General features: G+C 38.0%; 1 protein-coding gene across 5 annotated transcripts in view; it reads left to right on the top strand.

The window, feature by feature from the left end:
* Positions 1 to 2,174: 2,174 nt before the first annotated feature.
* PUM3 (pumilio RNA binding family member 3) overlaps positions 2,175 to 20,420 on the top strand; it is a 28,559-nt gene continuing 10,313 nt past the window's right edge. For 4 of the 5 annotated variants that reach the window (XR_003252520.1, XR_003252521.1, XM_026060009.1 and 1 more), the window contains exons 1-13: positions 2,175 to 2,209; positions 2,685 to 2,791; positions 3,484 to 3,666; positions 5,881 to 6,016; positions 6,804 to 6,879; positions 7,381 to 7,474; positions 7,707 to 7,773; positions 8,813 to 8,987; positions 9,856 to 9,959; positions 10,495 to 10,573; positions 12,186 to 12,284; positions 13,419 to 13,472; positions 14,973 to 15,053. Coding sequence is in view for 3 of the 5 variants with exons in the window: in XM_026060009.1 (XP_025915794.1) it covers positions 2,695 to 2,791; positions 3,484 to 3,666; positions 5,881 to 6,016; positions 6,804 to 6,879; positions 7,381 to 7,474; positions 7,707 to 7,773; positions 8,813 to 8,987; positions 9,856 to 9,959; positions 10,495 to 10,573; positions 12,186 to 12,284; positions 13,419 to 13,472; positions 14,973 to 15,053 (1,245 nt within the window). In the remaining 2 variants the exon portion in view is untranslated. Of the gene's footprint in view, positions 2,210 to 2,341; positions 2,606 to 2,684; positions 2,792 to 3,483; positions 3,667 to 5,880; positions 6,017 to 6,803; positions 6,880 to 7,380; positions 7,475 to 7,706; positions 7,774 to 8,812; positions 8,988 to 9,855; positions 9,960 to 10,494; positions 10,574 to 12,185; positions 12,285 to 13,418; positions 13,473 to 14,972; positions 15,054 to 20,420 lie in introns of those variants that run through there. The other variant, XM_026060010.1, reaches the window with a different exon arrangement.

Below are 20,420 nucleotides of genomic sequence, written 5' to 3'. Positions count from 1 at the left end.
ACTGATGAAAATGAATTTCACCATTACATATCTTGTAAGCAAATTACAAATTCACTTTTCTGAATTTTAATCTCTTGATTTCCTTTTAATTATTTTTATCTCCATGGAATTAAAACAGTATCCAGAAAAAGATGAAAATAGACATAAAAACACACATAAAAACATCTGTGCTATAAAAGGACTTTCAACACATATAGGAATACCCTGGAGACCTGAGCAGGTCAAGAGCTATCTTCTACAACTATAGCCTGTTTTATCTATTTTTAAAATATCTGTAATTACTTTTTTAAAAGATAAATGATAAAACTTGTAAGATGATTCACTTGAAATCTCTGGCTGACATTCAAAATTTTCACCAATTTCTTCTGTGGGAGATATTCTTTTACTGAGTATTATAGCAAATAAGCTGAAGATAGCAATATATTTTCCAATTGTCTTTCTTCTTGAAAATAAACCAACAAAAAAAAAAAAGGGAAAATAACTATAGGTGGAGAAAAGACATCTAAAATACCTAAAGAAATAGTTTCAAAAAATGATGCAAAGCATTTGGACTGGGAGTATGGAACCCTGTGAAATTACACCCTTGGTTTAAACCAAGCTTCAAACTACTCTTTCTCTCATTCTTTTAAACCCACAATTTTGATGTAATTATGATAGATGCTATGTTAATGTTTCAAGGAGTGGGAAAACTTAATACCCTAATTCTGCCTGTGACCGTTCTTTTCTATTTTGCAAGTTACTACTAAGTGTTTCCCAGAAGAGGAATAAAAGAAAAATAATACTATCACCAACTGTACTGAAAAAAAAAGCTTTACTCCATCAAGTAATTTCTCTCTGCATCACTTCTTTAGCCAAATATATTATAGGCAGTACTACAGAAGTATTTGTTAAGGTCTGACTTCCTTTCATAGCTACTGTAATGGCACAAGTGTAATAATAGACACATTTATGAACAGGGATTCCCTTTCCATTTGGAAGTGACGACTTCATTGAACAGCTGAATATGAGAAAACAGGTGACACTGACATTTCACACAACCAAACATATTTGCATCATTTTGAAGTAATGACTCCATCTGGTGTTCTGCAGCAGTACTGTTACTTAATTTGTATTGCAGTTCGTTACCTTATTTTTAAGCCAGGATCTTATTTATGCTGCGCATTGAGCAAACTCAAATCAAAAAGACGGTTACAGGTCTACTGGCCTAGCTATGAGAAAAGAGTCAGTGGATGAGAAAGCAAAAGATGCAGACAGAAATATGAAGAATGAGGCAGGACCAGTCAGAAGACAGGACAGCTTCCTACCAATTTCCTACTCTTTCCGAGGCTTCTTCGAAGTGCTACAGAAAAGGGCTTTTTTAAGGAAGAGTTTGAGGTATGATAATGAGGTAGCTGTCTCATGCCTCCCAGAACTTCTGCTGAGCCTGAAGGGTAGGATGATGGATGGCTGGAAGGTGCTGGAGGGCACTATCGTAATCTGACGACTCAGACCAGCTGAGTGGGGAGCAGGAACTGCCATCCTGGCAGCTGGTAAGAACCGGCAAGGAAGGAAAGGGCCACACAGCTCCTTGAGTGTGACACTAAGGAGTTTCAGTGACAGAGCACATAGACTAAGTGATCAATGTGCTCCAAAAAGTGGTGCGACGACTTCAGAACAGCGGGTTCACGCCCTGGATATAGCAGAGAGAAATGTACTTGCCAAGCCCAGAAATAAACGTTGCAGCAGTGAGGCGAAGCCCTGGATTAAAGACCATGAGGTGTATATGCGCTAAGGCTCTGCTGAGGGAGCCCGCACGATTTAGTCACAGAATATTCAGCTTGGCATTACCCAAATAATAACCGTAATTACGTCAGCAAGGAAAAAATCTTCGTTTCTCTCTCTAAACTCAAAGACCGTCACGGCCAAATCGTTCAAATTCTCGGTCCCTGCAAGCACCTCACGCGCAGCCGTTACACCGGGCTGCGGCGTCTCCTGGCAACGGGCGCGCCCGCCCCCTCCCGCGGCGGCCGCCGATTGGTGGGGGCGGGCGCGCGTCACTCGGCTCCCTCGGCGCGACCCGGCGGTTCCGCGCGGCGTTTTACGGCAGTGTGTTTCGGCAACGTCGCGCGGGAGCCGACGGCTAGCCAATGGGAGCGGCGCCCGCGTCCCCCACGGGAGGCGCCGCAAAGCGCGGACGAGCGGCGGCGGCGGCGGGGCGGGCACGTGTGGGGTGAGTGGCGGCGGCACCGGGCGAGGGGGGAACGGGCGGGGGCGGCCGTTACGGGCAACGGTCGGCCGGGCGGCTCTCCGCGGCGGGCGCCCGGCCCGGGGGCCCGCGGCGCTCGCCGAAATACCGGGAAAGTAAAAAGCAGGAAGCGGCCGTCAGCCGGTAGAATAAAACAACCAGCCTTTGAAAGCAGGGCTGTCACCGCCACCGGCTCGGGCTCCCTTGTCCTTGTCTCGATGAGCTCTGAAAGCGGCCGAGGGTGAGATCCCGCAGCCGCTGGGTGCCCTGAGTCTGAGCCTCCCAAGCCGCAGTTCGTGGTTGCTGCCCCGCGTTACATCACTGACCACCAGGGAGGAGAGTTCAACTCCATTAACTCTGTTAACTGATCTTCAGGGAGTGGTGGGTTGTTTTTTCTTCACGTTATCAGCGATGAAGAATGGGTGTTTCAGTGATGCTGGTTTTTATTCCATTTTTGCAGTGTTGTCACAATGGAAGCCAAAAATAAAAAGAGATTTGTAGGGAAAGGTGGAAAAGTGCCTCGTGGGAAAGCACTGCATGGAAAAAGAAAATTTAAAAAAGATAATGGTAAGAAGACAAAGATTTCTTTATGGAAGTGAGCTGGCTGAATGATTAATGTAGTGCATAGCAAACATTTGTGTTTTCTGTCTTGCATTTAAAGCTATGCTGACTAAGAAGAATCAACCTGAAAATAAACAGCTGAAATAGATTGGTTTGCAACCCTTCAACTCCATTTGGTTGACATAAAGTACTGGTTTAGATCAAAATTGGAAATTCATAATTTCTTGTTTCTAGTTTTTGCATTCCTAAAAGTTTTGTTTGAGATTTGAAGCTAGGATGGAAAAAGTGCTGTGGATTAGGAATGAGGAAATGTCATTTAGTACTTGTTCTGTTCTGTTTTAAGCTGGAGATTTCAAAACAGCTGTGATCATAAGCTATTAATAGGTGTTTGCAGGATTGCTTACTTCAAAGATATGCCGAGAATAGTGAAATTCTTAGTTTAGAATTATTATTGTATGCCATTATACTTCTGCCTCGAAGAATTATTTGGAAAACTGGAAGACACAGGGATTGTGATGAAAAAGACTGGTTTTGAGAAGCACATAAGAGTGCTTATGGCATGTTGTCCGCAAACATGGGATTTAACATTCTTGCTATATATTGCATAGTAGTCTGTCATAGTTGTTGTGATAATAACAGTGTATTGCTTTGAAACCACATTAGCTCTGGGATAACATACTCTGTTTGTCGGTGACTAGATTCTGGTCCTCCAAAGAAATTTCATAACAAAGGAGATGAGGAGGGAAAGCCTAAATCCATTTCCAAGAAATTCGTGAAAGGAAACTTAAGACCTGGAAAAGCTAGTGTCAAACAATTCAAGAATAAACAGCAATCAGAAAAATTTGYGAAGAAGAGAAAACTCCAGGATGGTGAAGAGAAAGGTGAGTGGATTTTTAAGCCTGGATACCCATGGACACTAGATTCTGGTAAACACACTGTTCATCTAGAACTTCCTCTCTCTTCTTACCTTGGTCTTGCCTTTCAATTCGGCTGAATGGCTCCAAGTTTAGTTTTTACTCATTTAATCTTTTCCTGTGGAAAGTTGTACTTAATCTAATTAAGCTTGAGGCCAAAGTCATGAGAATCCATAAGTCACATTTATGAATATTCTTGGAAGTCAAAAGTAAAGATGCAGTGGCAAATTTAAATTGTTGGTATGCTATCATAAAGCTCTGGTTATTTTAATGGTAGTATTGAGTGGCTAACTTGAACCTGACTGTTTTTACACAAATCTGGAAAATACAAAGTTGATGAGAGATTGTCTTAGAGCAGAAATTCTCTAGTCTAAAAGAACTGTCTAATGAAATTACCTGGAACATAAATACAAATCTGTGAAACAAAGTTGTTATCCTTCTTTATAGTATTTCTCTCCAGTCCAAGCTACTTAGTCATGTGTATAAAAGAAGAAAAAAAAGCATCATCGATGTTATAACTGGCTTTTACATTTTACTTTTGTGTTTATGTGGAGAGGCTAAATTAAAAAAACAAAGCACTTAAAAGTTAAATATCTGTTTTTATCACTTTTATGTTGTTCATTCTCTGCTGTGAAACCAAGTCCTATGAGGAGGCTTGACCATAAACAGCATAAAATGAAAACTAGATTGTTGTGTGTGGGATTCTGAAGTTTTGTACAGACATGTTAGTTGTTTGGGAAGAGAGGGAAAGAGATTGTTTATTTTAGTGTATCTGTGGGGTTTTTTAAGAATGGCTTTATGTATGGAATTTGCTAGTTGTCTGGAAATTTATATTAATCTGTTTTTTAAAAACAAAAAAAGTAAACAGTTATGTATAAGTGAAAGCTGCCATGTATTGTACAATGGTGTTGCTCTCAAAACAAGATGTTACTGTTTTTCACTTGTCACTATTTCTGTAGGACAAGTGATAGAGAAGTTCTAAAATACACTTTGTTAAAAGAGAGCGTGGTTTTTGAATGGGCAAGGGAAATAAATACGTGCTGTTGAATACCAGCAAACAGTGCTTTAAAGATCCTGTCTTGAATTTATGGAGCTTAATGTTGTTCTATCTAGAAGTACTAGGTAGCATGACTTGCTTCTGTGAAATCATGTAATATAAGGTGATAATTTTTGTCAAGGTATGAATAAAACTAAAATCAAATGTCTGAAGTTTTTTTTTAACTCATTTGTGACATTTTGTATAAAGTTACTTAAGCTTGTGTAGCACTGTATAGCTAACTATTGTATAATAAAATCTACTACTTAATGTATCAAATTGACTGAAAAGATAGGTGTGCAAGGACTAACATATAAGGCTTTACATAAGAAAGGAGTATGGGATGATTGTTAGCAGCATATTTGTATTATGAGGTTGTATTCAAACCTGTGAATGAACTAATATGATAATCTTGGCAAACTTCATGAATGCGTTGTTGAGAAAGGTATTGGATAAAACTGTAAATTGTGTGTATAGTCTGTCATTGCAGGGCAATGGATTGTAAACTGTGGCCTTTATTTTCATTATTTTCATCCTGTTAAGTATTTTGGGGCTTTTTCTGTTATGTTATCTTAAAAGATGGATGGTAATAGTGAGATCAGAGACATGGAATATTTATGGCCTGTGTGTTTAAACTCTTACTAGCATTACTTTTTAATACTTGTCTTGATGTTATCAGAGACCTCAAAAGGAGGAACTACAATAGGTTTTAGTTTATAATCTTTCCTTTCTTTGAGATTTCAGCTATATATCTCTAAATCAGGGTGCTTTTGAGAGAGGAAAATTACATAGGTGAACAGAATGAAGAAAAAAGGGAGAATCACCTGGGGCTGCACAGTCATTGAGTAGCAGGTGCATCCTGGGTCAATGTTTAGGCCATTACGATGTTTAATTGAGATGCATCCTTTGATAGAGCGTTGAGAAAAATTGCGTGTTTGCCTTGTGCTTCCAGTATTCTGGAAGTGGAAATTGCTAGCTTAGCGTACCTATTACGTATTTGCACACTCATATTAGCTAGCTGGGTAGCTATAGGCAAAGATCCTAAATTGGTAGCAATTTAAGTCACAGAGCTACTACAATTGACGCCAATAGAGGATTCCCTTGTATCTCTCCTATTATAAAAATGTATTTATTTTTATCTTCAGGGCCAGATTCTAAGAAGCCTAAATGGAATGAATTCAAAAAGAAAAGGAAGGAATTAAAGCAAAGCAGACAACTCAATGACAAAAGCAATTATGACATAATTGTAAAATCAAAGCAAATATGGGAAACTGTGAGAAGGTAATAATGGTTTCTTTCTTTCATTCAGTTGGCTTCTAGTCATAAGTCTTGTGGTAGCAAAGAGATACTTTTTTCTCTTATAATCTTATGAAAGCATATATCTATAGTGGAACTCCATGGGTGAGTGATTACATTAGATGCATTTCTGTAGAGCACTGAAGTAAAGTATGATGACCCATAATGCTAGAAATCACTTTTTCTATAATGTCAGTATTGATATCACTTTTATTTTATGCAGAAATGTTTAAGTAAGTGCAAACTGATATAAAAACAGGAGTTCTTTTGGGTCTCAAGTTGTCTTATTCTTTGAATCATGAAGTGTGAGCAATACAATTGATTGACAGTCTGATCACGACATGTTTTCTTTTTTTGTGAGGGTTTACGTATTCAGTCTGGGCTGGTGTAATTCTAGGACTGGGGCCCCACATCAGAAGGAGGAGTTATTTTGTGATGTTCCAAGTGTCTCTACTGCCCAGTTTTGGCTATAAGATACATACAGATCTTCAGTGTCTTGCTGACATTAGTAACTGTGACTGTAGATTTGAGCTAAAAATTTTTTTTTAGTGCTATTGTTACTTTAGAAGATCATTTTAAAATGTGAAAAACTGGTTTAGTTCCTAGAAACTGAAACATGTTTAATTATATCTAGCCACAGCTTTAATGAATTAGCAGGAGCTAATTTCATTTTAGTTTTTATGGTCTCACTTTTTAATTTATAGATATAACTGAATCATACTATCAAAAAGCCACTTCCTCAGTTAAAATTCTTTTACTTGTTTGCTTTTAGGAAGAAATGTGATAAGGAGAAGCGAGAAAAGCTAATGAATGAGCTACAAAAGCTACTTCATGGAAAAATTAAAAGTGTAAGAAAAAGAAATGCCACTGTAACAAATGAAATTAGACTACTCAAGTTCACAAAAGCTCCTTTTAAGAATGTTGAAATGTCCTGATACTTGCTATGCTAAGTAGTCTTTCTGTTTCTGCTTAACTCTTGAAATGTGTAAGTTTGCAGTGAGATATATGTCACCGGATTCTAAAGTGATTCTTGCTGTCCTATGCCAAAGTGGAACATACGATCACTCCTACTCATTCTCGCTTTGTCAGTATTAAATATCTGAGGCATATTACAGTTGCCCTTCATTGCCAGCAACTACAAGTACTATTTGTATTATGTTGGTAGAGTACTCTTACGACAGTAAAAATACTTAGAAATGAATTTGTTGTAAGCAGTTGACTATTTTATAGTTAGTATTACATGCTGTATGTGGCATAAAACTGTATCAGAGATCAAATGCATTAAAACAAATTTGGATCATAATGCCATATGAAAGGCCTAGGATAAATAAAATATTTGTGTCCTGCAGCTGGCGTTTGCCCATGATTCAACTAGAGTGATCCAGTGCTTTATTCAGTATGGTAACGACAAGCAAAGGCAAGAGACGTTTGAAGAACTAAAAGGTACTTTTTCCCATTAACTTTGTACTTGCAACCTTCTTTACTGTTGTCGGTATGCATTAAGAGAAGTGATGATTCCACAGTTGTTTTCTTTTGAATATTTTCAATTTTCTATTGAAATGACATGTCATTCCTAGCTAGCTATGAAAACTTATTTGAATAATGTCATCTTGTTTTTGTAGAGATAATTTAAAGAAAAATAAAAGCCAGCTGAACACTTTTTCCCTTCTTCTAGATAGCCTTGTAGAGTTGAGCAAGTCAAAATATTCCAGAAATATTGTGAAGAAGTTTCTTATGTATGGGTGAGTATGAAAAAGTGAATTTGCTTAGGTCTCACTTGCATTGTTTCATTTCTGGTGTGAATGTTCCTCTTAATCTATAATGCATTGATTATTAATGAAAAAATAAGTTTCTGGATATGTCTCTATAGTAGTAATGAGGCAGGAGACTAGCTGATACTGCTGGCAGCAGTTTTCCTATTGCAAAAAGTAATGCTAAAGCTGTGCACAGCATTGAGGAAAATACACTGAAAATGCACAAAAGCATGCTCAAAGTCAGTCTTTGCCTGAAAAATAGAAATTGGTTTGTAAAGACTTTCTCTGCTCAATCACTTTTGAAGCTGTAGTGTTCAGAAAAGCATCCTTTGTTCTGCAGAATTTACCCTCTGCTTTCTAAAATTGGTTTCTGTACTTTGTAGTGCAGAAGCAGACTTTTGTTCTTGCCTGGTCTACCCTCTAGCTGCTTGATGTTTCTCCTTTTTCATCTTCCTTCACCTATATTTGCTGGATTTATGGAAGTTAGCTACCCAGGCTCGCCACCATAATCTTTCTTCTTTGCTTCTTCAGCCATCTTCGTAACATGACAGCATTATGCCCAAATGAGCTAGTCTTTAGACTCTTCTAAGTACAGAGGGATCTAACTGTTATACCTTTTGCAAGCCTGTCCTGTGCATGTTTTTTGCTGACAGTGACTTACCCTGCAGTTACTCATCTTGAAGTACTGTTGACTGATAATCTTCCTATGGGAATCTGCTGGGATTGAGCTAATAGCAGTGTTATCCTTAGTGTCATAAAACTAGATACAGGCTTTATTGTGATTTTTCTGGAGGTTTCTTTTCTTTCCCTGAAAATATCCGCTTTGTCATCCCTCCTGACTTCTCCAGAATGCTAGCTTTTTCACCATCTTTTGATAAATGCCATAAAGCTGATCTAAGTGCATGTATTTCCTGTGTTATTATACTAATATTTGATCACCTAAATATGCTTCCAGAAGTATAACTATTAATAGGTCAGCTCGCTCTTGATGTTTTAACTTCTGCTATCAATCTTTCCTGTGAAACAGGACAAAACCTCAAGTTGCAGAAATAATAAAAAGTTTTAAAGGCCATGTAAGAAAAATGCTCCGTCATGCTGAAGCATCTGCTGTAGTGGAATATGCATATAATGACAAAGCCATTTTGGAGCAAAGGAATATGCTAACAGAAGAACTGTATGGAAACACTTTCCAGGTTTATAAGGTGATGTTTTAACACTTTCTAGTCTAAGGTATTTTAGTATCTAAAGTATTATGTTAACAATATCTTGCCTGTCTTACCTACTATTTCTTCTGATAAAATTCCTTTTCATGTAGTTGCAGTTATCCTAGTGCTTAGTCTGAAGTTGTCATCCTTTCTGAGATAAGGTTCAGGCTTTATTGAACCATACTGTTACTGTTTCTTTACAGGTTTCTGTCATCTGTTCCCCCCCTAGCCCCTGTATTTAACAGATATTTTTCTTCTCACTTTGTGTCTGCTCAGACAGCTCTGCTAAGAACAGATTCTCTTAGAAGAGTTACCATTGTAAATGTTTAGACTAGATACCAGAAGATACTTCTATATTTAAAATATATAGTCTTTTTCCTCTCTGCCATCCTTGGACTGGAATTTCCTGGGCCTCCGCTAGCTTCCCAGTTCATTGAGGTGGTGTGAGTCCTACCCCTGACATTTATGCTGTCCTGCAAGATTTCTGCCTTAGCTCAGAAGTCCCTTACTGCACTGCCATTTTAGTCCATTTTGCCTTGTATATGATAGTGTCATGAAGAGCTAACTATGTTTTGGCAGAAACCAGTTCAGAGCCTAAAAGTAGCTTTTGTTTGCTAATCATTAATACAGTTTGTAGAAACTTGTTTTAGGTATATAGCTTCTGACATATTCACAGTAGATAAACAGTTTATTTTTTAAGTTGTAAAAAATGTTCGTTTTGCAGAAAGTTCTTTCTGTACAAGATATAAAGTGTTTGAGGTACTGTCCCTTTTCAGTCAAAATCTGTGAACTAAAGAAAACCATTTTCTGTGAAATCTGATACCCACTGGAAATCATTAAACTTCTGGCTGGACACTCATTTCAGACACCAGTTGACCCAACACTGGATAAAGTGTTAGAAGCTCAGCCTGAAAAGAGAGAGGCCATTCTGGATGAAATGAAACAAATTCTTACACCAATGGCACAAAAGTAAGTGTGCGTTTCTGAGCCTGTGGTATGACAGTGATACTGTTATTTCTTTTCAGCTGTAAAATTGCTGGATTATATAGTGACTAACTATGATTCTTTCCAAAACATCGTGAATATTTTACACTGTTTTGAACTCCGGTTTTATAAACTAAAGTTTTTTTCTAGAACTCCAACAGTGTGGTATTTTTTTGTAATGCATGATTAGATAAGCTTCCCCAGTGGTCTTTTGGGAGAAAATACTGTGCCAGGCTTTAGAATTTATCACTTCTGGTAGAATTTTCCACATATTGTAAATGCTAAACATCTCATTCAGAATGACTTTGTGTTCTTCTCAATAAGTTGTGTGGAATTTCTATGCTGACTTGACTTTCAGGGAAGAAGGTGTATTTTTTTTTTTTCAGGTTTGTTAGAAGAATAACTGCATACCACATTAAGACTGTGACAGATTTTTTTTAATATGAAGTAGTGTCAACTTATGTTAAAATCATTGTTTATGTTAGTATTTTTTCCTTTTTTTCTTCTTCCCAAAATACAGAGAGGCTGTGATAAAACACTCACTGGTACATAAAGTGTTTTTGGACTTTTTCACTCATGCTCTTCCAAAGCAAAGATCTGTAAGTGTGCTTTGTTTTTGCATTTCAATGGAATGTTTTGAATTCTGTCGTGCAAGTGTTGTAAGATAAATAAAAGAAAAAATAGTATACTGGAATGCTTAGGAGTTTTATACAACTGGTGACTCCAGATAGATGACTGAGACATGGTGTTATATGGAGATCTAGAGTTACAGTGAACTTTCACACTGAAACAATAGTGATTGTGGTGAGTGGGGTTGTTTTTTCTTGCTTTTTTTTTTTTTAACTTCTAATGCATTGACTTCAGTGTTTTCTCTGTATTTGATAAATGGTCCTTCTCAATAGCTGGAAAATAAGGTGTATGTAAAGCTACAGGCATTGCTTCCAGCAATTTAACTTTCCAATATATAATTTCTCAGTGTCTTCTACCCATTGCCCAAAAACCCTTTGACCAAAGGATAATCAATTTGGCCCCTTTCCTCAGCATCCTTAAGCTTTGTTTTCTGTCTCCTCCTAAAACAAGCATACAGCTTGTCTCATCACTTGTATATTAAATTCCAGTTATAAGCTTTCTCCATTCACTCTTGCAAAAACTAGACCTAAATTTATCCAAGTAAAGTGATGTCCGTGTAAGCTGGTATCCCATTGGTTTCATCTGTTGTAAAGCCCTGTCTGTCAGCCTCATTCTGATCCTGACTATACACCATCCTATACACTCCAGACCTAAAGGCAGTCAGGTAGTCCCTTCTGGACTTGCTGTGTCTTTCCTATTTCTGCTAGTTTGAACTCCAACTCTTCTTTGTTGCTGTTAACAAGTGGCCTATTCATGTCCTATTCTGAATCCAGATTTTATCTTAATTCAGGGTTCTTGTGCATGGTTTGCTGTACTACTTTGTTAAAGAATGCCCCTGAATTCACAGTGTTCTTCCGCTCCAAGACAAGGGGAGTAAGGGCATATCTCTTACTTCTTGCTAGGCTTTTTGTGCACGCATGGTAGCATCATGTTGTGATTGAGCAGTTCCAGAATAAATGGTAAAATGCTTGGAACCTTTGATTGGGGACCTGAAAGAAACTAGGGTTAGAAAAGGAGATGGATGGAAGCCCCATGTCAGAAAAGAAATTGTATCTAGAAATCAGTTTTTATATTGGTTGGTGTTACTTGTCAGATGATTTTAGACCCTTACTCCTCTGATAAGACACCTAACTTTTGACTGGATCTTGTTATAGCTGATTTATAACCTGTTTTTTCTGGTGCTTAAGTTCTCCTTTCTCTCTGGCTGACACGTGTATGTGTTTATAGGTAAGTTGTATCCCTTCACAGTTTTTCTTCCTAAGTATACAGGTTTTCTTTGTCTCCTTTAATTTATATGATGATTCTAAACACCTTTTGTTGAATTTTCTGCACTAGGACAACTGACAGGCTTCAGTACAGTTCTGATTTGCCGCAAGACAATGTATAGTGTAGTTCTGAAGGGGGAAAGCCTATGTCATTTACAGCCTTTTGCACTCTTCTGAGGCCAGTTTTCATAGGTCAAGGTGAATGAGAGTGGTACTGTAGACCCAGTGATATGAGTGGAATAAATTCCTTTCATGCTTCTTCCTACCCCCCCCCCCCCAAGAAATTCCTCAGATTATGTAGTCTTTTCTTCCTCAGGAAATGATAGAAGCTATCAGGGAAGCTGTCATCTACCTGGCACACACTCATGATGGAGCCCGAGTAGCTATGCACTGTTTATGGCATGGTACTCCCAAGGTATTGTTCAGTTTCTGTCTACTTAGCCCTGTTTAATGATAGTCACATCTGAGACTACATGAATCTGATTGCTCACAAGGGTCCTTCTGTCAGTGCAGATATCTGATGCCATTACGCTTTTTCAGAGCAAGCTTAAAAAGTGGACCCACTTTACCTATTGGCAAATGTAGGTTGTAGATTTTTGTGGATCAGTGCTTACATGAGATCTTTTATAGTGGAAACATCTCATTTTGCTTTTAGCAGAGTTCTTGGGGTTAACACATAAAGCTTTTACGTTTTAAGATTATGGGTCATTTGTTCTTTCTATAGATTTCTTAATGTAGGTCAAATTGGCAGTAGGGAGAGGGCAGCTGTAGAAGTCATAATGTGGATTTACATTTGGCTTTGAAATTCCAAGACTTTATAAAATTTTATAAGAACTGTGTTTTAGAGTTTCTTCTTCAAGAACTGCTGATGCTGTCTCGTGAAATACCTTAGGTGTAAGGGATGCCATCAGCTCTTTTGGAAKTAAAATAATGCCTCATCTTTTTGTGTAAGCAAAAAGAAAAACATTCTTTTGAAAATAAAGACCTATAAAAATAGTGTCCTTTTTAAAGAGTATTTAAAAAAAAAAAGTTACTAAAGACTGTGGATTCGTAATGGGTCACAAGGAGACTGAGCAGTGCTTGTAGGAGCCAAAAGTACAAGCACTGAAGAAATTGTCTGCAAAAAATTTTGCTAGTAAAGGATTTTGCAAGACACTGGAGTCCTTGCTCCTTATACTGTTGGATAGGTTTCTTTCCAAATGAAGAGCTGAATTGCATTCTTTTGTGAGTAATGGTCAGGATATAGGTGAATATCTATGTGGGTGGGGGTGGGGGGGTTAATTTGCCATTTTAGAGGGTCTCCCAGTGCTGGACTGGACTTGTGGACACCTCACAGAACCTCCCTGGAATTGAGGCTTTTCTCACARTTTAGGTGTTCCTAACACCACATTGTTTCTAAAGTCTTCACTAATATTATAGATTTTAAACTTTAGTCATAGTGTGTGCTTTAGGAAACAGACAGAAGGTCATATTTTTGAAGCTGTAACAGTTTAGTTTTTCAAAATCAGTGTTAAAGGCTCACTGGAGTTTCTCCTTTCCTTTTCCATAGGACAGAAAAGTCATTGTGAAAACCATGAAGACATATATTGAAAAAATAGCAACGGTGAGTGTTCAGTAGCCATTTATTTTGTAGTCTGTGAAACGGCACTGATTTGGTAGTTAAGAGACTAATTTGTATGTATTCTGATGCTAGAAACAACTGTGAGATCTTAATAAAACTAAGTTTAAACTAGTGATAGTGTAACAGATCATATGAAATATATAAAATTTTTGGAATATTTACAGGGTCATAATGAGAAGCTTCATTGTAAGCACTATATGCAGTAATATCATGAAGTAAAATAGCTGAAATGTTTGGGTGGAAGAAATTGCTTTGTTTAATTTCTGCTTTATATTTATGCTTGATTTCTAACTTGTTGTTGCTATAGTAATTAATTATATGTCCTAATTATTTTTTTCAATTCTAATTTTTTCTTCAGCTAATGAATGGGAAAGTTATTTGCCAGTTGAGGCAGAAAGAGAGCAGTATGATAGCTTAGAGTACCTCTTCATATTGTGTCTTCATCTTACTCCTTGGTTAACTTGTTAGGAGTAAAATAACTTGCATACAGAAAAGGAACAAAAATGAAGTAATAGAGATGTTGTTGGACAGGTCATCTGAATATCTGTATTTCTTATAAAAGATTAGGAAAATGCTCAATGAAGTTTTAAGTCAGGCAGCCTCAAAATGTTAAAAAAAAATTGATATTAAAACAGGCAATGGACAAAATCTGAATCTGTTACTTTTCTGAATAAGATGAGTGGAGACTGCGGTACCAATAGAGTAACAGTTGCAACCACATTTCATGGTGCTAGGCAAAATTGGAACCATGAAGACATACTTTTTGAACTTCTTCACTGTTGTTGTTTTGCTCTATTTATTAGTAGTTGACATGATCGAAATAACATTTCCCTTCATAATTTTATAATACCAGAATGAATGACTTGCTGCTCTTTTTCTTTTTTTTAGTATAAAATCTCTTATACTTTTAAATAATAAAAATCTAGAACACATACACTGCTTTCATATGAGGCAGTGGCTGAATAACTAAAACAATATTGGAGCTAGTTAAGGTCTGACCTAACTTTCATGTAGAGTCTCAGTGATTTAAAGGTGAATTGGATTATACCCTTGATCTGTAGATCTGAACATGCTAGAGACATGCTCTCTGAAAATACAGTATGTAATTCATCTCAGCTGTAGGCAAATCCACCATAGAAATAAAAATCTCTATATATTATTCCTGTAAAGCAAATCTGTGATTTGAAATGGTGATTACAAAATGGGATTATATTAATAGCTTGCATATGACAAAGCAATTCATGAGTTTATAATAGCGGATTAATTTGATCTACCTCTATTTTAACAACATGCTTCTCATAACAAACTGCTTTTAGAGAGAAGAACAGAATGAGAGAAAGCAGACAATAGACAGAATTTGGTTAAGGGTTGTGTCATGTTTGAGACAAACTGTTACAAATGCTGATTCTAAATGAATTAGTTAGTATATATGTAAAACTTGCCTGCATGTCTTTGAGCCTTTCTGCTGTCCCACCTTTGCAGGGTGAATTCTCTCATTTGGTCTTGCTGGCAGCATTTGATTGCATCGATGATACTAAACTTGTGAAACAGTTAATTGTATCTGTAAGTAATTGAATTTTTCTTAAAATATTATGCTAAATACTGTCAGTGTGTTTGACAGTGTGTAGAAGGGTGAAAATTGGAATCCATCTTTTTTTTTCCCCCCAAATTAAGTCCTTTCCGCCTTTTCTATTTCATTATATTTGTACCTTGTGATACAAATGATTGTGTCTTATGATTATGTATCTTTTTCTTGGTACAGAAGAGCTACTTAGGTCTAGCCTCGCTTTTATATAAGAGTCCTGCTGACTTACAGGTGACCTTAGCACTTTTGTCTATTCTCTTATTTATTTAATTTTTAAACTAGATTCAACGCTTGCTGAAACTTACCCTTTCTGTACATGTCTTTCTATAGTCTCACTAGTGAATGACTGGAATCTCCATAAAGTAAAATGTCTTTGTCCTAAAAGTTTGAGCTCTGCTAGTTTTTCAGGAGACTAAAACTGTGGAAAACTTCAGAATGATGATGTCATCTTACCCATTTTACTGACAAACCTAGAGTGTCCTTATTCTGCAAACTTAATGTTCTAGAGAAAGCTATTTATTACATTTAGCTGTTTTTCTTTGAAGAAGTAGCAGGAAGTCATCAAAGTAACACTTTAAGATAAACTGTGGCAGACTTAGAGGAACAGGGCAACTTACCTGAATATAGCATGATTTAATAAAGCATATCTGAACAGCATGATTTGAAACGGGAACAAATCCAATCAAAAGTCTCTGAGTATGCTGAAGCCATTAGCTCTAATTCTCAAAGCTTGAATTTTTTACTTAGTATGTTGGCAGCTGACAGTATGAATAAAATCCATGTAATATTTTTAATCTGACTTCAAAATGGGTACAGATAGATGTCTGAAACATGAAAGCAGTCTAGTCATTTTGCTGGACCTAGATGGAATTGGAGAATGAACAGTAAGGTGGATATTATGAGCCAGTCTGCATCTGCTCCCTTTTGGAATGATCCATTTCCCCACCTTCATCCAAATATGATTTAACAGGGTTTCATAAAGTGTTTACACTTGGGTCTTGTTTTAACACAAATTTTATAATTTTTAAACTGCTTTGATCTGTAGATTACTGTAATGTTTTCACACTGATACAAGAGACTTTGTATGGCACAATTTATTTTCATGCAAACAGGATAATTAATGTATTGACATACATGTTGTAAAGTGCTTATAACTTGTATCACTGAGTTGAGAGGCAGTAGCAGGGAGGTAAAGACAAGGCAATAGTTTGCAAGTGGAGAAAATATGAAGAGAAAGTAGTCACAGTGAGATTTGCTCTCAAAAATATGAGCAGTTGCTCTTTGAGCAACTTTGTGTAGGGGGAGTTGGGTTTGCCTAGCCCAGCCTGGAAATTCAGTCAAGTCTTTTCCTTCTCTGGTGGGTTTGGAGAGATGAAAGCATCCCCATGTGGAGTTAGTTTATGTTTCTTGGGTGTATTAGCTGTGATCATAGCTTTTTTTTGTTTCCAGAATCTACTGAGCAATGTAACAGCTTTTGGGCAAGTTTCAAGCAAACAGGCCCTGGCAGGTCTGGGCTATCTTGGTACAACACAAATGATGCATTTCTGTACTCTTTTACAAGCCCTTTGCTTTCTGGAGTTGAGATACAATGCTTGATTTTAGTTGGGGCTTCCAGCATGACATATGATATCTGAATCATTGGTATTTTTCCACCATCTGAGAACTCCTGATGTTCCAGATAATGGAGTGTTTACTATTTGGCCACGCTACTGCATTAATCTATACAGAGGAGAAAATGAGAATAAGAAGGAATGGCCTTCACACATACAGCATTAGGCCATCTGGGTTTATATGAGTCCAGGAATAGGGAAAGAATGTCAGAGAAAAGGAGAATTATCATATGAGATCAAAAGCCAGCACTTCAAATGCAGAATGAAAACTAGTAGCCGAGGATGAGATGGAAGCATGTCCTTGATCCCTGGGAAGGTGATGGAGCCAAATAATCCTGGAAACCATTTCCAGACACATCAAGGACAAGAAGGTGTTTGGGAGTAGTCTGCATGGATTTATGAAGGGGAAATAAGATGACTGGTTTGGTGGATGAGGGGAGAGCAATAGATGTTGTATTTACTTTAGCAAAGCTTTTGACACTATCTCCTATAACATCCAACAACCTGAAGGCTTAGATCAGTGGACAGTGAGTTGGACTGAAAACTGGCTCAACTGCCAGGTTCAGAGGGTTGTGATCAGCAGCATAACGTCCAACTGAAGGCCAGCCACTAGTGGTGTACCCCAAGGGTCAATACTTGGTACAATACTGTTTAACATTTTCATGACCTGGGCACCCTCAGCAAGTTTGCAGATGATACAAACCTGGGAGGAGATGTTGATACGCCAGCTGCTTGTGCTGCCATTCAGAAGGACCTTGACAGGCTGAAGAAATGGACCAACATGAACCTCATGAAGTTCAACAGAGGGAAAATGTCAAGTCCTGCACCTGAGAGAGAATGATCACATGCACCAGTACACACTGGAGGCTGACCAGCTGGAAAACAGCTTTGCAGAGAAGGCCTTGGGGTCCTGGTGAACACCAAGTTGACCATGAGCTAGCAGAGTGCCCTAGTGACAAAGAAGGCCAGTGGTGTCCTGGGCTGCATTAGATAAAGCATTGCCAGCAGGTGGAGGGAGGTGATCCTTCCCCTTTACTCTACACTGGTGAGACCCATCTGGAGTACTGTGTCCAGTTCTGGGCTCCCCAGTGCAAGAGAGGCATGGAGCTACTGGAGTGGCTTCAGCACTGGGCCACGAAGACAATGTAGGGACTGGAGCATGTGTCATAGAAGGAGAGGCTGAGAGAGCTGGAACTGTTCAGCCTGGGGAAAAGAAGGCTCAGGGAGGATCTATCAGTGCTTATAAATATCTGATGGGAGAGTATAAAGAAGATGGAGCAAGAGTTTTTTTTCAGTGGTGCCCAGTGACAGGACAAGAGGCAATAAGCAGAATTTGAAACATAGGAAAATCCATCTGAACATAGGAAAAAACTTTACTGTGAGGGTGGCCAAAAACTGAAACAGGTTGCCCAGAGTCTATATCCTTGGAGTTACTCAAAACCTGACTAGACATTCTCCTAGTTCTAGTTGACCCTGACTGGAAAGAGCAAAGGGACACAACTAGATGACCTCCAAAAGTGCCTGCCAGCCTCAACAATTCTGTGATTCTGTGAAAGCAGGTTTTGAAGCATGCTCTATAGAAGGATCAAAAGCTTAAAGTTCTATAAAGAATAGCTCAAATTCTAAAAGACCTCATTCAGATTATCAGTCTGTTTGTACTAAAAGTTTACGCAATGGAAAAAAAGTAATAAAGATCTTTGTAGGCACAGAAAGCTTACAGTATTTGGGCAAGACTTTCCTTTTTTGTAGTATTTTAAAACTAACTGCTTATATGGCTTGGCAGAAAGGTTGGGAATTTGCAGGTCTTGTGATTGTGAGGTCTTAAAAGCCCCAGAGGAAAGTCTTCTCATCTCTGAGCTCCACAGAGACTTAATCCTGGACCAAAGAGTACGTGTGTTGCTTTAAACCTTCATATTTGGTTGCAACTGCACATTGGTTGCTTAAGCATCTATTGGGGTTTAGGAAGATTTGAGTGAAAAACCTCTTTCATGATAATTCTAAGTACACACAGTGCTAGAAGGATGTTACCAATGAGAGAGAGAGAGCATAGTTGTATTATTAAGCTTCCACTGATATTTTCTCATAGTTGGGACATTGAACGTGACTAAATTCTGTAGTTCAGATTCAGTATTTTGGAAAGGGGTGAGTGGAGGTAACACGTTTGGAGGATTTAAACAAAAATGCATTATCTGTTATGCAAAATGTCTGCTTCATAGGTTGATTTCAAAGTGCAGATGATTATTGTATTTAATTATACTAAATTAAAAGTTTCCTTTAATTGTTACCAGTTCAGAAATATTTCAGCACTGTGTTCAGCCATTTAAGTGATAAATGAACTTCACATAACCGCAGAATCTGAATGTACATCCCAAAAATAAGAGACAATGTGTCTTTTGTCTTGTTTTTCTTCATCAGAACAGATTTTTTTATGCCTGGAGTGTGAAGGTTACAGTAATATCTTCTTAATTCATAGATGCACTGGGTTATGATACGTATTAAACCAATGTTTGTCTCAGTCCACTAAAACCCATTTTCATCTAGGTTTAAGCAACCTTTTTGAAATAAGAAAGGTGACTTACCATTTCCTGCCGACTTCCAGCCCCCTCTTTATATTTCTCTTTCCCTCAAAACCAGCCAACCTAACTGCATGTTAATGAAGGGTGACATGATGTAAATTGTTCCCTTTATCTTTTACTAGCTGTTGCTGGAAGGACATTCATGGTTGAAAAAAGGGTTTTCAAGGGCTGTGGCATGTAAAATGTGTTAAAAGTGCCCAGAGTACAGCCCTCCTTTGATTTAAAAATCAAAATTTACATGTATATTAGAAATTATCAGAAATGGATTGTCATAATAGTCAATAATATCTGGATGGTATTCAGGGTTCTCCAGTGGTGCTTGGTAGTTAAATACATGTTGCTGTATGAAATGGAACCTGTATGTAGAAGTTTGGAAGAACGTGAGGTCTTACAGATGCTTCCTTCTGAATGTAAAGGCATGCTTTTATAAACAAGATAACTTTTGCACATTAATGACTTTCTGCCTTAGCTGTGTTAATGCATCAGGGTATGAGGTGCCCTCTGTAAACTCTGTAGTTTACAAAGTGATTATTTCTAGCCAGCTCCTAATCTCTGGGAAATGACCAGTGTTTCTGCTAATGTGCAAATAAACTGGAAGTAGTGCTGATTGTCCTCCCAGCAGAAGTCAATTTTACTCTGTTAGTGAAACTTAGTGATTACTGTTGGATTTTCAGTGATCAATTTAAGATAAGACTTTCCTTCCTCTGGACCATTGTCACTGCCTTTTTACTTACATATGGTTATTTGAGAGTCAGCACTGTATTGGTGATTACTCTTTGGCATTGTAGTAGATGATCCTTTGTATGTCCATTGAATTTATGACTTTTACGGAGTTTGGTTGCACAGAACCTAACATACCAGGATATATGTTGTTGTTCTTAGTACTTTCATATATCAGGGAAAACAAGTCCTGTCCCATGCACCAGTACAGGTTGGGGGTTGACGTGCTGGAAAGCAGCTCCGTGGAGAAGGACCTGGGAGTGCTGGTGGACACCAAGTTAAGCATGAGGCAGCAATGTGCCCTTGTGGCCAAGAAGGCCACTGGTATCCTGGGGTGCATCAGGAAGAGTGTTGCCAGCAGGTGGAGGGAGGTGATTCTCCCCCTCTCCTCAGCCCTGGTGAGGCCACATCTGGAGTACTGCGTCCAGTTCTGGGCTCC

Source organism: Apteryx rowi, unplaced genomic scaffold, assembly GCF_003343035.1.
Source record: "Apteryx rowi isolate R43461 unplaced genomic scaffold, aptRow1 scaffold_163, whole genome shotgun sequence".
NCBI classification, from domain to species: domain Eukaryota; kingdom Metazoa; phylum Chordata; class Aves; order Apterygiformes; family Apterygidae; genus Apteryx; species Apteryx rowi.
The sequence above is the reverse complement of the archived record's forward strand: the minus strand, read 5'-3'. Positions and strand labels throughout refer to the sequence as shown.